The following is a 17617-nucleotide window of genomic DNA, read 5'->3' as shown; positions in this document are numbered from 1 at the left end:
GTGCCTGCAAGATTAGTTGTGTTTATTGACAACACACAATTCCTGGGTGATATTTTCATATGAGTTCATGTTCAAATATATTTTTGTAGCTGCAGATCGTTTTCAAGTCCTTTGAGCTCCATGTGCTGGGAGCTGATATCCACACTGGTGCATTTGTGTTTGATGGGGACTTTCATCCTGTGCCCAGGGGAGCTTATCCTTCTCTGAGTAATTATTAAACTGTTGATTTACTGTCTTTGCTCTCAGATTGTTCAGTGAGAATTGTCAGCAATTCAAGGTCACTGGCACTTGGGAGAAATTGTAGTGGTTTCAAGATTGTTTTGGGGATTTTGTTAATATAATACAAACATTCTCTGCTGAATTTTGAATTGCTGTTACAAGATGAAACAGAAGTGACTAAAAGCAGAAGTGCTGCTCTATGAAGAGAGTTGTTCCTCTGTAACTTTGGCTCTCCTTCCAGGTTAAAAGGCCTGGAGCAGATCACAAAGGCCACCATGCTTGGCCACCTGCTGCCTGTGCTGCTGACATCCCTGATGCACCCAAACCTGCAGACCCTGACCATGGCTGATGCCCTGATGCCTCAGCTGGTGCAGCTGGTCCTTTACACCAGCCAGGTACGGGCTCTGTGCCACCCTGGGCTGCCCAGGGCCAAACCTGGGGCCTGCAGCCCCCAAAATGCTGCTCAGCTTCCCCCAGAGACTCATCCACACACCAGAGTTCAGAGCTTCTCAACAGCTGCCAAAGCTGCTCATGCTGAATGTTAAATTTGACTGCTCCAGGAGCTACTCAGTCATGATTTATTGTCAATAACAACAATAGGATTGTTAATTATTTCAATAATGAGCTCTTAAAATGCTTTACAGTTTGCATGTCCCTAACACTTTGTATTTTGGGCCACAGACTGCACTGCTGCTTAAAACCCAGTCTCCAGTTTTCTCAGAACTGAACAGTTCCCCCAGTTGTGCTCCAGAGCAGAAGGGGAAGCAGTTACCTGATGAGAGGTGATTTTCTTTACATTTGGGTCTTTTCATGGGATAAACTGAACTGTAATGTCTATTTGACCATTGCTGTGGGATAAAGCAGCAGGTTTGATTTGAATTAACTTTTAATGTTAATGTGGTTAATGTTAATGTGGTTAATGTGTGTTAATGTGGTTAATGTTAATGTGGTGTGCTGGAATGATTCCTAAGGCTGTCTCAGTTTTATATAAGCTTTTGCAAAAGGCAGTTAGTTCCAAATTTTGTTCTGTATATAGAAGTAAACTATTAATAACTTCAGGTTGTTTACACAGAATATGGTTTGTTTTGGTTTTTTTCGTCACCTCAAGCATTAGAAATTAAATCTCAGTGTTCCTCTCACAATAAATTAGGCTAAGGAGGACCATCAAGAGAAAATGTAAATTGCTCTGGCAGCATGAGATACAGAATTAAAACCATTGCAGAGCTATTAAATGGTTTAATTTATAGACAAATAACATTTTTAACTCCCGCATTTAAATGCTGTGTCTCAGCTCAAAGTTTTCCAGCTCCTGCTTAGGAACAGAAACAAACAGCTAAAATCAAATAAAATTGCTTATTTGCAGCATTAGAGAAATTAAATACTAAAGAATTCATGATAATGGGATTTTTTGTGAATAAGGGTATATGTAATGTATGAATAATGATGATAATATATGTAATATCTGAATTTCCTCAATACAGTCATGCCTAAAACCAGGAGTCAGCTCCTTGTTTCTGTGTGTCAATACTGAGAGGTGATTTTTAAGTACTTTATTGAAAGACAGAAATCTCTGTGCTGTATTTTAGGCCCAATTTCTCACTCTATTTTCAGGATGCTGGAAGAGAAGGAAGAGCCAGGATTCCTGACTGGTTTGAAAATCCCTGCTCCCTGGGCTGCTGGGAAGACTGTGGAGACAGTGCATCCTGTCAGGGATAACTATAAATTTAAGGAAACTGTCCACATTCCAGGAGCCCGCTGTTTGTATCTTAGATTTGACAACAGATGCTCCTCCCAGTATGATTATGACAAGGTAAGCAAGGGCCAGCTCAGCACCTCTGCAATGAGGGAATTCCCTCCAAAAAGTGGGAGTTCTGCCATGGGACAAGTGTGGGAGGGACTGGGGGGTTGAGGGGTGGTTTGGGTTGGTTTTTCCCCTCAGAAATTCTCTCAGTTCTGTTTTTTTTAAAGAATAATTTCAGGCTAGCTCAGACTGTCCAAGTTTGACTTTTCTCATTTTTACTCATGTTCAATTTTCCTTATTTCCTAAATTTTAATCCAGCTGCCTTCTTTGATCAGCACAGTTGGTTTAAACTGGGCAGAGCTGGAGAGGTTCCTTTTTCCCTGATGATAAAGAGCTTGTTTACCTGGGTTAATAGGAACAAATATTTTAATTTTAGGAAAACAACCAATAGCACTTATCCACTTTGTATTAGCTGCTTGTGCTGCTTGCTGAGTGCTGCTGTTTATTCTTTGGCATAGAACAAGTCCCGATGCTCATAAATAACTGATGGGAATATCTTTAATCAGTAATGGGATGACATTAATATTGAACTCCCCAAAAAAACTCTGATCCCACCAAAGTCACTGACAAAACTTTGGCTTTGCTGGGAGCAGGATCATCCCCTCACTGCTAGGGAAGGAGTTTGTTCTCTGCCTCAGGGCTGGCAGTCAGGATTGCTCCTGCTCTGTTCCCAGTCCTGCTGTATGAGCAGGGACCAAGCCCCTTGAGTCCCTGCGTGCCTCAGTTTCCCCATCTGTAAAATGGGGATAATAATACTTAACCCTGCTGCCCTCACCGAGCCTGTGAGGATTGGTTCACGTGCATGGAGCGCTTCGAGAGTCGAAAGCGCGGTGGAAGTGCTAAGTATTATTATTATTATTAGGTTTTCTTGTTTTTCTCTTACAGTCTAACAGTGTATTTTATGTTTTGAAGTTGGTGATCTATGCTGGTCCTAGCACAAACAGTAGGAAGGTTGCTGAGTATGGAGGCAATACACTGGGATATGGCAGCCGTAGTGTCTTAGGAACGGGGTGGCCCAAGGACTTAGTGAAGGTACAGTATTCCCATCCACCTCTCTTTCCCATAGAAAATTCCCCTTGGAAACCATGCCCAGCCCATTTTACCCTCATAGCTATGCATTCCAAGCTTTTGAGTGTACAGTTCCCTGTGATGAGATCCCTGCTCAGTGAACTGTTGTGTCCCTGGGGGAGAAGTTTAAACTGGGCTCTGTGTTCCGTGTGATGCTTCCCTTGGAGTTTGTTTTGTGTCTTCCTGGAATTCCTGATGGAGATGTTTGAGTCCTGCAGTCTCTAATGGCACTGCTCTTCTCCTAAGTACACCCTCCTAGGAGAAGTTCTAGGCAGATTCTCTTAAAGTCAATTTTTTGGATAATACCCCCCCAAATATATCAAGTAGCAAATGTAACAAATAAAATCCAACCATTTCTGTTGGATTTTAAAATTTCACTGTTGCTTTTGGCAGTAAAGCTAAGAAGAATCTCTCAAACTCCTTGAAACCTCAGCATTTCAGTGCTTTGGCAGTGTGTCCCCTCACACTCTCTGCAGTGTGATTTTTTGTTTAATATATATTTGTGCTGCTACATTGTCCCACGCTAAAACTGGGCTTATTTACATAACAAAAACACATTGTAAAAAGAAATCAAGAGGTAGTAAACTGGAAAGCAACTTCAGACAAGAACTCCATTGTTCACAATTAAGGGCATTTGGTTTATTTTTCACACATAGGTTTTGATGCTGTTCTTTCAGCAAGCTCCTTGATTAATTGGTTGGCATTTTTCTAATTGGAGAGCTTGTCTGTCTTCCTTCAGGAAAAGAATTGTTAATTATTGCCTGGTTTCTTGCCGACAAACAGTGAAAATCAAGGCTAAGTAACACACTGATAATTTCTGCTTTTGATTTTACTGCTATGGTGGTTCTTTCTGTTTTACTGTAGTCATCCAGCAGCAAAATTAAGTTTTCCACTAAAAGACACCTCTACAAAAAGGAAAAAAAAAAAAAAAATCAGAATATTTTATTTGAGATTAAAAAAAAACCCAGATAACTGTCATTAAAAGTCATCACCACTCGTGTGAAAAACCTGTTTGTTTGCCTCAATGATTAAATCTATTTTCTTCTTTCCCCCCTTCCTGCCGTGGATGTGTGAAGGTGGAAGGAGACACAGTCACGTTCTCCTTTGAGATGCGGAGTGGGCGCGAGCACAACACTCCGGACAAAGCCATGTGGGGCTTTGCCTGCACTGTCCGAGCACAGGTATCCCAGGGGGAGAATCCCGGGGAGAGCTTCAGCTTCCACTGCCTCCTGCCTGCCAGAACACATTCCAGATCCTTGGAAATGTGCTTCCAGCTTGGCAGTTTGAGGTGGAAACCAGCAGTGACTGGTTTGGGCAGTGAGATAAATTGGCAATGAAAGGAAGGAGTTTGGGATGCAGAGATCCCTGTGGATGGGCTGGCAATTAGGCATTCATGAGATAATAGTGTTACCAAATGTGTCTTGTCTATCTCCTGAGGCCACTTCAGCATCTCTTGCTGCTTGTGGGTCAGGATCTCTTTGTAACAACCTGAAAATCAGAGAAGTCCTGAGGAAATAATGATTCCAGCCCACGAAGAAGAGAGGGGAGGGGTTCTGGGATCAAACACGGGGAATCTTGAATCCCACTACAAGTTGGGGTGACTGAACCAAAAATAACTTCACCTGTTCCTTCTTGGTTCAGGAAAATAATGGTTAAATCCCTTACTTCTTGTCTTGAGTTGTTCTTAAAAGTTGCTGTTAATTGTTAAGCATTTTTTGTGTAAGAGTTAAGATTGGTATCAAACTATATCTTACATTTGGAAAGGACTTCCTGGTGGATTGATTGAACTTCTCCCTATTCCTGCTGCAGGAATCCTCAGAGGATGTGTCGGGAGGTTTGCCATTCCTGGTTGACCTGGCCCTGGGCCTCTCTGTGCTGGCCTGTTCCATGCTGAGGATTTTGTACAATGGGCCAGAAATTACCAAAGATGAAGAAACTTGTCAAGAGCTCTTAAGATCTAAACTTTTACAAAGGTAAAAAAAAAAAATCCATTTTAATCTGAGTGGTTTTTTTTTTCTGAGAGGAAGTGACTTCTTATGTTCAAGTCTTGTGCTTTAAGGTGATGTTTGGATCATTTTTCATGTAGTTTGTTCAGCAGTTTGTGTTGCCTAAAACTGAGGGAATATTCTCTAAAACATAGGGGGGTTTAGAGTAAAAGGAGGATTGGGTTATGCTTGGTACAAGCCACACTTCAAATATTAATATTGAGTCTTTGTAATGTGTTTACTGAAGTGTCTTTCTCAATGAGGGGTGAAATAGAGAGGGGGAAAAATCCTTTTAATTGGTTTTTACTCCTTTTTGCAGGTGCCAGTGGCAGGTGGAAGCCAATGGGGTCATATCTCCAGCCCTTACTCCAAGCCCTTCTCCATTGCCTCTCACCATAGAGGAGGACAGGGAATTCACATACCCCTCTGATGTGCTTGTGCCTCCTGTTGGACACTATTTTGACCTGCCCAGGATTAGGCTGCCCCCAGGAATCATGATCAAGCTCAGGGAAATTTCTGGACGTGCTCGGCCTCAATTTAGACCCAGTATAAAGTAAGGAGTCCTTGTTTCCCTCTGGGTTTTTAACCTTGTTTGTGAATGCAGCATCTGATGATTTATGAATATGAATTGTTCAAGTTGGTCTCTTACTCCCGATTAATGAGTTTGGCTTTCCCTGGAACCCTAGGGAAGTGATCCAGCCAGAAGTGATGGAGGAGATGGTGGTTTCATGTGTGATTAAACATCTCAATTTGGTTGATGCTCTCCAGTCCCTGATAAATTTCCAATATCAGGAGGAACACGCTGAGGAATATGATTTACTTTGTAAAATTATGGGAGAGACCTTTAAGAAGCTGAATGCCATGGAGAGACAACTGCAGGTAAAAAGAAAATTATTTAAAACAACAGAAGGCTTGTTTTAGGAGTAAAGATGTATTTTAGCACCACAGAAATACAAAATGTTCTCAGATTTCTTCTTCTAAAATTCCTTCTGCATCTTAAGTGCTACAAGTGTGATTTTTTGTCTCTTTGTCAGAGTGTGGCTGAGCTGGAGCAGAAGTGGCAGAACGAGGTGGATGATGCCATGCACGGGAAGCTGGAGAACAATGTCCCCTTTTTTTATGATTATCACTTCAACGAGGTGAGCCCTGGGGCTGCTGTGGGTGCTTGTGCCTCACTCTGCTTCCTCCAAACCTGCTCATCCTTCTCCTTCCCTTTGTTTAGAGCAAGATGAAGGAGCTGGAGCTTCTGTGTTCAATGAAGGAAGTTTCTTTTGATGGGAGTGATCTTGAGAACGTGGTCCTGGCATTAAGGTCAGTATTAGTGAAGTTTTAGGCCTCAAAGGAGGGGCAGCTTCAGGGGAATTCCATGGAGAATGGAAAAAGAATCTGATGAAATGATTAGAAACTTCTGTGCTAAATATATTAATGTTATTACCTACAACTCCTTGTGTTTGCTAAGGAATCACTTGTTTATTTCTTCCATTTTTCTGCTTTCTCCTTTGTTGGCATAGAACAGGCTGAGGCCATAAGTTGTCTTTAGCTGACCTTTCCCTCAGTAACACTTCCTTTCTGAAAGCATTCAAACATTGACTTGGCTTCTTTTACTTCCCTTTGATAATCCTAGGGAGAAGTTTTTCCAAGAGGTGAATTCACTGATCCAGAAGACCTCTCATCCCTTAGCAAAGACAAAAACCTTGGTGAAGAGCTTGATGAACAGAGCAGAGCTGTTGTTGCATGTGACCATTGCAGCACAGTCTGGGATCACAAGGAGCATATCTGGGACCCCTGCAGAGACTCCAGGTGCGTCTCTCATTAACAGAATTTTCTAAAGATACCTTTTATTTCTTATTTTTTCCTCTTTTGCTTGAAATTAAACTATTTTTCCCCTAAATTAAATTAATTCTGTTAGAATAAATAAAGTCGAGTCTTTGTTTTCTGATTGCCATGATGATGGCAAATAAAAAGCTGAGTAATAATACGTGGAATTCAAACGTAAGTCTTCCTGATCTATTGAGGAAAAATACTTAACCAAATGAAAAGAAATCTGATTTGAAACAATACTTGAAAACAGGGAAATCCTCAGAGCTGGTTTTGTATTTTGTTTATAGTGAGATTTAATAATGTCTGAGCTATAACTTGCATACTCCGTTGTTTACATATTTCATATGAAAACATGAGTGACTTGCAGTTGTCCTTGAGTAATTCTTAACATGTGCTGATTATTATTTTTTAAAGATACATTTGGAAGTTTGTGAATTGGGTCCTTCAGTTCCAAATCTTTAACTCTCAACGGAATTGAAATCAGGAAAATTCTCAGATCGGAGTTGCACGTTCTTGCTTAGACTGGATTTTCCCCGCCCTGTGTTTCAGCTTCCACTGGGATACCCACCAGTGATTTTAGAGCCAGTTTATAAATAATTTCCTGCACCAGGAATGACCTTTTCTATTACTATTTTATAATACTTCAGCCTGTAAATCAGCCTCTGAGACCAAGGTGATCTCCCACACCGTGCGCCAGCCCGTGTTCCTGCGCAGCATGTCCGCCCCGTCCGACCTGGAGATGATCGGCAACGAGGACATCGAGTTTGCCCGGGCCAGCCAGAGGTACAGCAGGCTTTATTCCTTCCCTTCGCTCCTCTGTGCTGTCCCAGTGATCATCTTGATCAAATTTATCACTGCCAGCACAGCAGCATTTGTGGTGGTTGGATCAGCTTCCTGCTGCCAGGTGTAACGTTCCGGTTCCCTCGCAGGCGCCGGCACGTCACCAGCCACAGGAGCAGCTCCTTCACCCTGCTGCAGTCCCTGGCCATCGAGGACAGCAGGGACAAACCCACCTACAGTGTCCTGCTGGGACAGCTCTTTGCCTTCATTGGGACAAACCCCGACCAAGCTGTACGTTGTTATTTTATTTCAAATTCCAACTTGCTCAAAACCAGGAGGTGCCTTGTTTGTGTCTAACAAAAATCCCCTCCCAAACCTCACAGGTGTCCAGCAGCAGCTTTCTGCTGGCTGCCCAGACCCGCTGGAGACGTGGGAACACCAGGAAACAGGCCCTGGTGCACATGAGGGAGCTGCTGACGGCCGCCGTGCGCGTCGGAGGCGTGACCCACCTGGTGGGCCCGGTGACCATGGTGCTCCAGGGAGGGCCAAGGTGGGTGCATTTCTCCAGCATTCAGTGGTTTGGGAATAAATTGCTTTGCACAAGAGACAGCCAGAAGTGAGTAGCTGTGAGGGCACAAGTTGGCAGAGCTAAGGTTGCAACAAACACTTTGACTCTTGTGGGGTGCAAAGGCAGAAACTTCTAAGAAATGTTTTTATTTATCTGTAGATTAACTTTCCTTTCATACTGGGCTGATATGTACCCAGGTGTGTGTAGAGGGTATCCTTCTATCTTGAGTTAGTTCTAAATTGATGCTAATTAGGTATTAGTGGTACATTTGGCTGATACTGTCATCTAAATGTAGTAAATATTTTTTATTTTGTTTGTAGTGAGATTTAATCTTGACTGAGTTATAAATACCACATCCTCTTGTTCACGTTTCATGTGAAAACATGAGTGACTTGCAGATTTCCTTGCAAGTCTCTCTTGAGTAATTCTTAAAATGCACTGATTATTATTTTCTTAAAGCTACATTTGGAAGTTTGTGGATTGAAGCCTTCCATTCCCAATCTCTAACCCCAACAGGATTGAAGAGCTGACGTGTGGTGGGATGGTGGAGCAGGTGCAGGAGGCTTTTGGGGAGACGATGACGTCGGTGGTGTCCCTGTGTGCCCGGTACCCCATCGCCTGTGCCAACAGCATTGGCCTCTTGTGCACCATTCCCTACACAAGGTGGGGAAGGGCTTGGGGAAGGCAAGGGGGGCGTCCACACCTGGCTTTAGTAGGCTCTGCTTTAAGGAGAAGTGTTAAGTTGTTTAAATGCATCCCCTTTACTCATCATGAGGAGCATCTGAGAACATCCAGTTAAATTCCCTCACAATTCCATCTGGAGAGGACAAGGGAGAGGCAGAACCATCTTTTTGCCAAGTGAACTAATTAATTACTGAGCTGACAGCAAGTTCTGGATTCCCATTGTGATGGAGAAGTTAATTCCACCCTGAATTTCTCCTGCAGGAGTGAGGAGAAGTGTCTGGTGCGTAGTGGCCTGGTCCAGCTCATGGACCGGCTCTGCAGCCTGAGCAGCCAGACAGAGTCCAGCTCAAATGAAAAACAGACCAAGAAACAGAAGGTGGCCACCATGGCTTGGGCTGCCTTCCAGGTGCTGGCCAACCGCTGTGTGGAGTGGGAAAAGGAAGAAGGTAGGAACACTGGAAATATCTTCTGCTGTGTGTGTTAGAACTGTCTGAGGAGTGGTGTAAATGTATTTACAATAGGGCAGTTGTTCACCATGACTTGGGACTCTGTGGACTCCTAAGAAGTGAATACAAAATTCAGTTGATTTTCTTCTTGTTTTTTAATTCTGGCTTTTTTCTTCCCCATGGAAATAATTTCAGGTTTTGCCATTTGATTCTGTCTAAACATAATTGGAGAATCTGGAGATGGAGTGATCGTTTGGCATTTCTCCTCTGGTAGAATTCACCCATAACACACTTAAACCTACAGACATGTGGCTGTTGGCTAATGGGGGATGTGTCAGGGATTATTTTATGTGTGTACATTGATTCTTGTTGATTACAGCGGTGCATTCTTCTCTCCCTTCCAAAGGGGGTTCCACAGATGCTGTTCACTCCGGGCTGGCCAGGCAGGTCTCCAGCCTCCTCACCAACCACTTGGCTAGAGCCACTGAGTGCTGTGGCAACCAAGCTGCAGGGAATGATGCACTGCAGGATGTCCTCAGCCTTCTGAATGACCTCTCAAGGTACCAGGCCTTTCCTCTGGAGTATTTTCTTACGTGTATCAAAGCCCATGGGGGATCTTTTGTGGATTTTTTAAACCATTCTAAAACTGACCCCTAATCTTAGTGTTTAATCAGTGCTGTCAAGTTATGGAAGAAGTGCTACAGATATTTTGTCAGACACTGAAATTGCTTTTAATACATCTTGTCAATAATAAATGAACTTGGTTTTAATTAGAAGATTCTTTTCCTTTTCAGGAGTCACATAGGTAAAGCCATCCTGAGCCAGCCAGCCTGTGTGTCCAAGCTTCTGTCCCTTCTCTTGGATCAGCGTCCTTCTCCAAAGCTGGTCCTTATAATCCTGCAGTTGTGTCGTGCAGCGCTGCCTCTCATGAGTGTTGAGGACTGTGGAAATGTGGAATTGCCTCCCTGGAGTTACTCGGTGCCCTCTCTGAACAGCGAGCAGGATGATCCCAGTGACCCAGCCTCCAAGATTGCCTCCCTGCTGCTGGCAAAGCTGGCAGATTATGTCGTGCCAGGTACCAGCAGCTGTTTGGTGTTTCATGGAATCTTGGAGTGAAAAGGACCTTAAAGCCCATCCAGTCCCACCCCTTTCCACACCTTCAGCTATTCCAGGTTGCTCCAAGCTCCATCCATCCTGGCCTTGGGCAGTTCAAGGGATCCAGGGGCAGCCACAGCTTCTCTGGCCACCCTGTGCCAGGAGCTTTTGTATTGACAGAGAGCTCAAGTGTTGGGAGGTATCTGATTTGTCACTGAGAGCAGGATATTCCTGTGAGTTTCCATCTGCCTCCTAATTTCCCTGGCCTCAGACCAAAGTGGGTGTCATGGTGATGTTTCAGACACATCCCAGATGTGTCAGCATTACTTCCAAGGGTAAGAAAATTCATGGTTGTGTTTCTTTCTTTTCTTTTTCCTTTCTGCTTCAAGGCTGCCAGACAGTCCTTTCTCCAACTGCCTCTGAGCCAGATACTGCCTTGGCAAAAGCCAGCCCTAAAAATTCCATAAAAGGTGATAAAGATCCTGGAGAAGAAAGCGAGGCAGTGGATGGTAAACTCTCTATTTTTATCCATAAAAGAGAAGATCAATCCTCCCATGAAGTCCTTCAGCCTTTGCTAAGGTAATCTCAGCTCACTGGATTGGAATCAGAACCACTTTTGCCAATTCCCTTTATCTTCTCTTTTTTCCAGTGCTGCAGCTGCAGAAAAATACATCCTAGATATAAGAGTAAAAGGGAAAGCCAAGTGTCTGCCCAACGTGTTGTGTTTACTGGCAAAGCAATAAGATAATGCAGAGGAACATGGGAACACCTTAATCTGTCTGAAAACAATCTCATGAAAAATTAGCTGCTTAGACTCAGTGTTTCTGATGGAATATCATTTATCTTGTTTGTGGTGTGACAGGCTGGGTAGGACTAACAAATAGAACTGTCAAGGCAAAATGGCCTTAAAAGCACTGCTTTAATAATGCATAAGCTGGACAATAATTTGCTATTAAACATTCTTTAGTAGTCTCAGCACCCACCTGGATGTTGGGATCGCTGAATGCCAGTGCTGTCACCTCCTGCATTTTGTGTTATTTGTTCCATCTTCCTCCACTCTGTGGGTTGATTTTTGAGCCCATACTCTAGAAGTTACACTAAAAGGTACAAGTAAAGGGTGTACTCAGTGCCCTGGGCATTTGTGATCAATAAAAACCATTTCATGAGGCTTCTTCCTGAGGGGGGAAGGGTTAAATTGCTTTCAGTAACTGCATTCAATAGGATTAAATTCCCTCTGTAAATGGGGTATGTCCTTAACTGCCTAATATTTCTCTTGCTGTTGAGCATTCAGCTGCAAGGGTGGCTTCAAATAATTTCAAACCAGCCATAATATATGGAATTGGACTGTGTAGCTCAGCTCTGTTTTCCAGCGGTCAGAACAAAGCTCCTGTGTTTTGTTTCCCCTCCAACAGTAGCTCAGAAGGTCGCCCATTCCGACTGGGAACTGGAGCCAACATGGAGAAGGTGGTGAAGATGGATCGGGACATGACAAAAGTAAGGGGAGAAATAACTAAAGAATTGCTCAACATCCTAAAAATTGGTGGCCAGGCAGAATTCTTGGGTTTTACTGATGTTAAGATGCCTTTGTTAAATGTTGTTAATGATCTGTAAATACAGATCAACTACAAGGGTAAATGATGAAATAGAATTTCAGCTGATGCTCCTTGCAGCCATTGTAGGTCAGGTTTAAGCCCCTTTGATATCCTCTTTCCTCAAGTGTTAAATGCACATTGATAATGCCACACACTTGAATTAAAATTTAATGTCTATTTCCAGACATGTTCTTGAGTGTTCGCACCAGAAATACTCATTGGTGGCTTTTTGATCAGAGAAATGGAAGTGTTAATTTAAGAATGGAATGTTAAAGGCAGTGAATTTATCCCTGATCTCTCTGTAGATGATAAAAAGCAAGAGGCAAAACTTGTCTATGACTAATATACACCCAGGAGGGGATTTTGCTGTGTTCTCAGTACTTCTGCATGAACAGAGTGACCAAACAGATCTGGCATTTGCTTTCCGTGGCAATTTCCTTTGCAGAGTGGCTGCTGTGAAGTCATTACAGAAGAAGCTGCTGCAGCTCTTAGAAAGGCAACCAAGTGGGCACAATCTGGGCTGATAGTGAGTGTGGGGCCACCCATAGAGACTGTCAACCCAGAGAGCACCAGTGGCTTGTCCACTGGGGACAAAAAGAAGACTGCACAAACTTCCATTTGCAGGGAGAGGAATTCAGAGCTCGCCAGGTAAATCCCTTAGTCTGCATTCTGCTTTTCTTTCTACCAATATTTGTAGTGCTCCCAAAGATAATCTGGCTGTTCATAAACTTCCTATTTCTTTTTTTCTATGTATCTTGTTGACAACTGAAGCTTCTTTTTGTTCTCTGTTTTGGAACTGAATGGTTAAGCTGCCTTTGTCTCCTGCCCAGGACGGATCCGGTGAGGCCGTTCATCAGCGGGCACGTTGCAAACAGCATGGCAGCAGAGGTGATTGCCCTGCTGCACAGCCTGCTCATGGCCCCAGAGTCCAATGCAGCCCAGATCTGGACAACAACTGCTGAAAAAGTGAGCAAACACAGCCATGAGTGGCACATTCCTCACTGAGGGTTGAGTAGTTAAGAGAATCTGATGATTAGCAAAGCCTGAGCTGCTCCTGAGCTGATTTACACACCAGGGTGTGGAGCTGGACAGACCCAACCCCTTCTCAGCTGTCTCAGGATGGGACAAGTACTCAAAATTTACCCATCATTAGATCATGTGCTGTCATTCTTTTCAGGCATTAGCAGTGCTGTTTGTCCGGGAGTTCCCTTGCCTGTGGCACGTTATTCTGCCATGGCTGTTCTCTGGGCTGTGGCCTCTGAGGGTACAAAGTGTTGGCTAGAACAAAACACGTTTGCTTTATGTTCCTCTGAATCCTGCAGCACCTAATGGATTCCTTAGGTGAAATCCTCAGCAAAAACTTTTGCCAAGATTGTATTTTATCCATATAAAAGTTACTTGGGAATGGTCATGGCTTTGATGGTGCTCACACTTCAGAGATCTTGGAATATTTTGAGTTACATAATTCTCTACAAGAACAAAAAAATTCTTCTGAGACTGTGTGGGCTGGAGGCTTGGGGCATTGGTTTTTGTTGGAACTGTGCTTTGAAGTCGTTCCCTGGTATTTTTGCTTCTGTCTTCAGGTTCTGTCTCGGGCTCTGATGTACATTCCACAGCTTGGGAAATATGCAGAGAGCATTTTGGAGAATGGGAGTAGCAGTGGAAGGAAACTGGCTAAACTTCAAAGGATTGCTCGGCAGGCAGTGGCCGCCCTGTGTGCTCTGGGTGGCTTTAAGGAGACAATTAAAATAGGTTCTGAAGTTCAGGTAATTCAGCACTGTTCATATTTGATATCTTAGATGAGAATTGCTGCTCTCCTGAGGTTTTCCCCGCACTGGGATCCTCGGCAGCAGGGTGTGCTTGTTTCCTAAAACACCCCCCTGTGCTTGTGTGTGCACTTGGTGTGTGATGTCAGACACTGATTCCTGGTTGTAACACCTTCAATCTTATGCAGCTCTTCTTTGGTTGTAGGTTTTAGGCAAAGGAATAGCAGGAAGCATTGGAGTTGTGGCATCTATTAATGAGCAAGAAGGTATAGCCACGGTCAAATTCCCACCCACCACTATAGACACTAGAAAGACCTCCCAGGCATCAGACACTTTAACTATTCCATTATCTAGGCTCTGTGTTCCAAGATCTGAGGTATGGGAGTTTTAAACATCCAATATTCAGTATAATCTCGATTCTTGCTTTATTTCTGTCACAGCATACTGACTATTAATCTACAGCACGTAAAAAAAAAAGTGTTTCATCTTTGCTTATAAATGATTTGTAATGTTTGCCTTATTTTTTTTAAGCATATATTAACAATATGGTTAAGTTCTCATTCAAGTAACATAAATATTCATCTTTTGTGCTTAAAGATATTCTGTTGCTTACCGGGTGGGAGGATTTTATGTTTAATTTCTGGCTTGGTTTGGGGTTTATTTATTTTTCTTTTATTGGTGTTTGGTGCTGATTTTGTGATAGTAAAATATAAGAATTAACTCCAGGTAATAAAACACCCTCATTTCTTAGAAACTAACTACTTGAATTTAACTTTTTACCGTGCCCCCCCACCATCAGGCATTGCCTCTTCATAAACTGTCCATTACTGAGAAGGTAGTACAGGCAGTCCAGTCCATGTTGCTCCCTCAGGAGGGAAGTCTCTCTATTCACACCTCACTTCCTGCAACAGGAGATGGCTCAACCCCAGTAATGGCAGTGGTCCGGCTCCTTGCTGAAATAAGAACCAGGTGAGTCCTGGCTTTGTGCACTAACATCCCAGGGAATTGCATGAGTTCTTGTGCCCTTCCTCTGGGGGTGTGCAGCAAGGGACTGCACAAATTCCTCTTTGCTCCCTTTTTAGTGTCTGGGTGTTGTTCATGAGTGTCCCTGCAACACACTGAGCAAATGCTTCAGTAAATCCATTTAAGAACCAGGGAAAAGCTGCCTTTGGGGAGGGTCCAGCTAAAACCAGGGTTAAGATCACCCTTAAACCACCCTTGAATTCACTGCTGTAAAGCCAACTTTGAATTCAGCACACACTTTGTAACACTTTAAATGTATTGTTTTTCTGTACAGAGCATGCCTGGTGATGGCTCAGCTGTTGGAAGACAGCTCATTCTGTGAAGAATTCATTCAACAGTGCCCAGCTGCTGTAGAAGTTCTGAATTTGGTGGCCCAGGAGTGCAGCCCTGGTATGTAGCCAGCACCTTCTTGGCATATTCAGGTCAGAATCAGAGCAGCTTTTAAAATAATTTCAGTGTTTTCCTGTCCAGCTACTCAGAGTGTAGGAACTGGCACAGGACAGAGTGTCTTGTCACAGCTGCAGAGCTGCTGATGGAAGAGCAGCAAATAATCAGCCTAAATCATTAAACATTAGGCATTAATTTAGGCCAGAACAGGATTATTCTGTGTATCAGAGAAGCAAGTCCTGGTTTTCTTCTGCACTCTCCAGGTCCCTTGCTTCCGGCATATTTTACTCTTCATTCCTTGACGTTATAATTTGCTTGTTTTCTTTTGATGACCTTTTTGCTGGTTTTTGCAATGCTTTGTTATATTCCTGATCCTTGAGCTCTCCTTCTTTAAGGATAAGCACTGGGACCAGCAGAAATCTTAGCTCAGGGGCAAGTTTTTAGGAACATGCCAGAGAAAAAGTGGCTGAAGTGAAGGGTAGGAGCCTTCAGAGATTTAGGTGTCAAAGGGCAAGGACTGATTTTTGTGACAGTAGACATATTTTTTTTTGCTTTCCTGCATTTGCTCGACCACAAACTTGCTCACTATACATTTTAATTAACATAACGGTGTCTTTGCAAACCAAATGTAAATCAAACATGAGAAAAAACTTGCATGTGTTACATTTTACCCTTAATTCCGTTGTTTAAGTGAGTGAGACTCATCAAACCTCCTCAAAGTGCAAATATAATATTTATTTCTGTATTAAGATTGCACTGTTGGACTCGAGGAAGCAGCTGGAGGCTGATGCCTGGTGTGGGTTGTTGTTGCAGGGGAGAGGCTGGTGGTTGTGGAGATGCAGTGTGAGAGGTTACGGATGTTGTACCGGGACTGTGCTCGGCCCCCTCCTCCTCCCCTGCAAGCAGACAGGAGACAGGTGAGCACAGGGACAGTGCTGAGCCCTCTGCCCTGGGAGAACCCCCTGCTGCTGCCCAGACTGGGGGCATTCTTCTTGAAAGATCTCACTTAATGTGAATTTCTGTATTGGGATGTGATTTGTTGGAGTTGTATTAAATGTGCCCCTCACAAACTGTGTGGTTGTATTTTAGTGGGTGACTTGAATTGTGATTGGTAGAATAAACTGCTCTGTTGTGTCTGCAGCCCAAAGAAATCACGTGGAGCCCATCCAGGGTGTTCCCCCCAGTGAGAGCCTGCATGTTCTCCTCACACCTCACTGCTGTGACCTTCCTGGCTGATCCCAGTGCAGGTGGGGGCCTTCCTCGGGGCACCTTTATCTATGCCACCTCCCCAGTGCCAGTACAGGTGAGACCTCACAGCTCTCCAGCACTTTGTCATTGAATATCCAACAGGGCATGAAAAGGAAAAGCAAGAGAATTGCTTCTTTAAACTCTGTTTTGTAAATAATTTTTAAAATGTGCTACTATTTTTATTTCTAGGCACCATCATTCTACTGGGAAATTGAAGTGGTTTCCTATGGAGACACAGATGATGACACTGGGCCAATAGTTTCCTTTGGATTTGCCACAGAGGCTGAAAAACGGGATGGGGCTTGGACAAACCCAGTGGGCACCTGCCTCTTTCACAAGTAGGTTGGAGATGCACATCCAAAACCACGTTCAGTACATTTGTCAGCGGACCGGGGAGGGGGCTGTAGTGGGCAATACGTACTTTCAAATTGAATGCTAAAATGATGGACTGGAATATCTTTGCAAAATGAGGAGGGTTGAGTTGCCTTTGGAGTATCACAGCTTTGGTGGGTGGTGATCCTGCTCTGGCTCAGTGCTCCGTCTCACTGTGTCCTTGTTGCCCCTCAGCAACGGGCGAGCAGTGCATTACAATGGCTCCAGCCTGCTGCAGTGGAAGAGTGTCAGACTGGATGTGACTCTTTCCCCTGGTATGTGAAAGCATGGCTAAAATCCTTACCTGCGCCATCAAAACATCCTCTAAATGTCAGGGAAATGCTGGATGAAAAAAATGATTAAATCCTTTTTATGACTGTGTTTTTCTCCAGGTGATGTAGCAGGAATTGGATGGGAAAGAACAGAAGGAACTCCCCCTCCACCAGGGCAGCCAGCAAAGGGCAGAGTTTATTTTACATATTGTGGGCAGAGACTTGTGCCCTACCTAGAGGATGTGTCGGGTGGAATGTGGCCAGTTGTCCACATTCAGAAAAAGGCAAGTTTGTAACAGAAATATGTCACTTAATATACTTTCAGAAGTATTAAAAACATTATATGAAGTATCAAACCTGCTCTGTAGAAAAGCAAACTGATAGCTTTTACCTTTCTTGGGTAGGTTGAGGTTTTCATTAGCCCTCCCAGGTGCATGGGTTGTGTCATTATTTTGGTTTTCCCTGCCCATTAGCACAGCAGTGTGCAGCT

The 17617-nt window shown here is 43.6% G+C and overlaps 1 protein-coding gene across 5 annotated transcripts in view; it reads left to right on the top strand.

Moving 5' to 3' along the window:
- The window catches only part of HECTD4 (HECT domain E3 ubiquitin protein ligase 4), a 66256-nt gene that overhangs the window by 26954 nt on the left and 21685 nt on the right, over positions 1-17617 (top strand). For 3 of the 5 annotated variants that reach the window (XM_068208577.1, XM_068208576.1, XM_068208580.1), the window contains 31 exons: positions 461-614; positions 901-1001; positions 1831-2029; positions 2906-3052; positions 4165-4269; positions 4898-5061; positions 5393-5626; positions 5760-5952; positions 6108-6212; positions 6296-6384; positions 6698-6873; positions 7542-7677; positions 7824-7965; positions 8058-8224; positions 8759-8905; positions 9188-9372; positions 9779-9932; positions 10167-10447; positions 10857-11046; positions 11880-11961; positions 12505-12707; positions 12890-13025; positions 13643-13825; positions 14031-14201; positions 14625-14794; positions 15123-15238; positions 16049-16152; positions 16377-16538; positions 16673-16821; positions 17051-17130; positions 17248-17411. In XM_068208577.1, coding sequence (XP_068064678.1) covers positions 461-614; positions 901-1001; positions 1831-2029; positions 2906-3052; positions 4165-4269; positions 4898-5061; positions 5393-5626; positions 5760-5952; positions 6108-6212; positions 6296-6384; positions 6698-6873; positions 7542-7677; positions 7824-7965; positions 8058-8224; positions 8759-8905; positions 9188-9372; positions 9779-9932; positions 10167-10447; positions 10857-11046; positions 11880-11961; positions 12505-12707; positions 12890-13025; positions 13643-13825; positions 14031-14201; positions 14625-14794; positions 15123-15238; positions 16049-16152; positions 16377-16538; positions 16673-16821; positions 17051-17130; positions 17248-17411 — 4789 coding nt within the window. The remainder of the gene's footprint in view (positions 1-460; positions 615-900; positions 1002-1830; positions 2030-2905; positions 3053-4164; positions 4270-4897; positions 5062-5392; positions 5627-5759; positions 5953-6107; positions 6213-6295; positions 6385-6697; positions 6874-7541; positions 7678-7823; positions 7966-8057; positions 8225-8758; positions 8906-9187; positions 9373-9778; positions 9933-10166; positions 10448-10856; positions 11047-11879; positions 11962-12504; positions 12708-12889; positions 13026-13642; positions 13826-14030; positions 14202-14624; positions 14795-15122; positions 15239-16048; positions 16153-16376; positions 16539-16672; positions 16822-17050; positions 17131-17247; positions 17412-17617) is intronic. The other 2 variants (XM_068208579.1, XM_068208578.1) reach the window with 1 other exon arrangement.

This window comes from Anomalospiza imberbis, chromosome 18, assembly GCF_031753505.1.
Source record: "Anomalospiza imberbis isolate Cuckoo-Finch-1a 21T00152 chromosome 18, ASM3175350v1, whole genome shotgun sequence".
Lineage (NCBI taxonomy): Eukaryota > Metazoa > Chordata > Aves > Passeriformes > Viduidae > Anomalospiza > Anomalospiza imberbis.
This window is presented reverse-complemented; position numbering and strand designations above follow the sequence as displayed.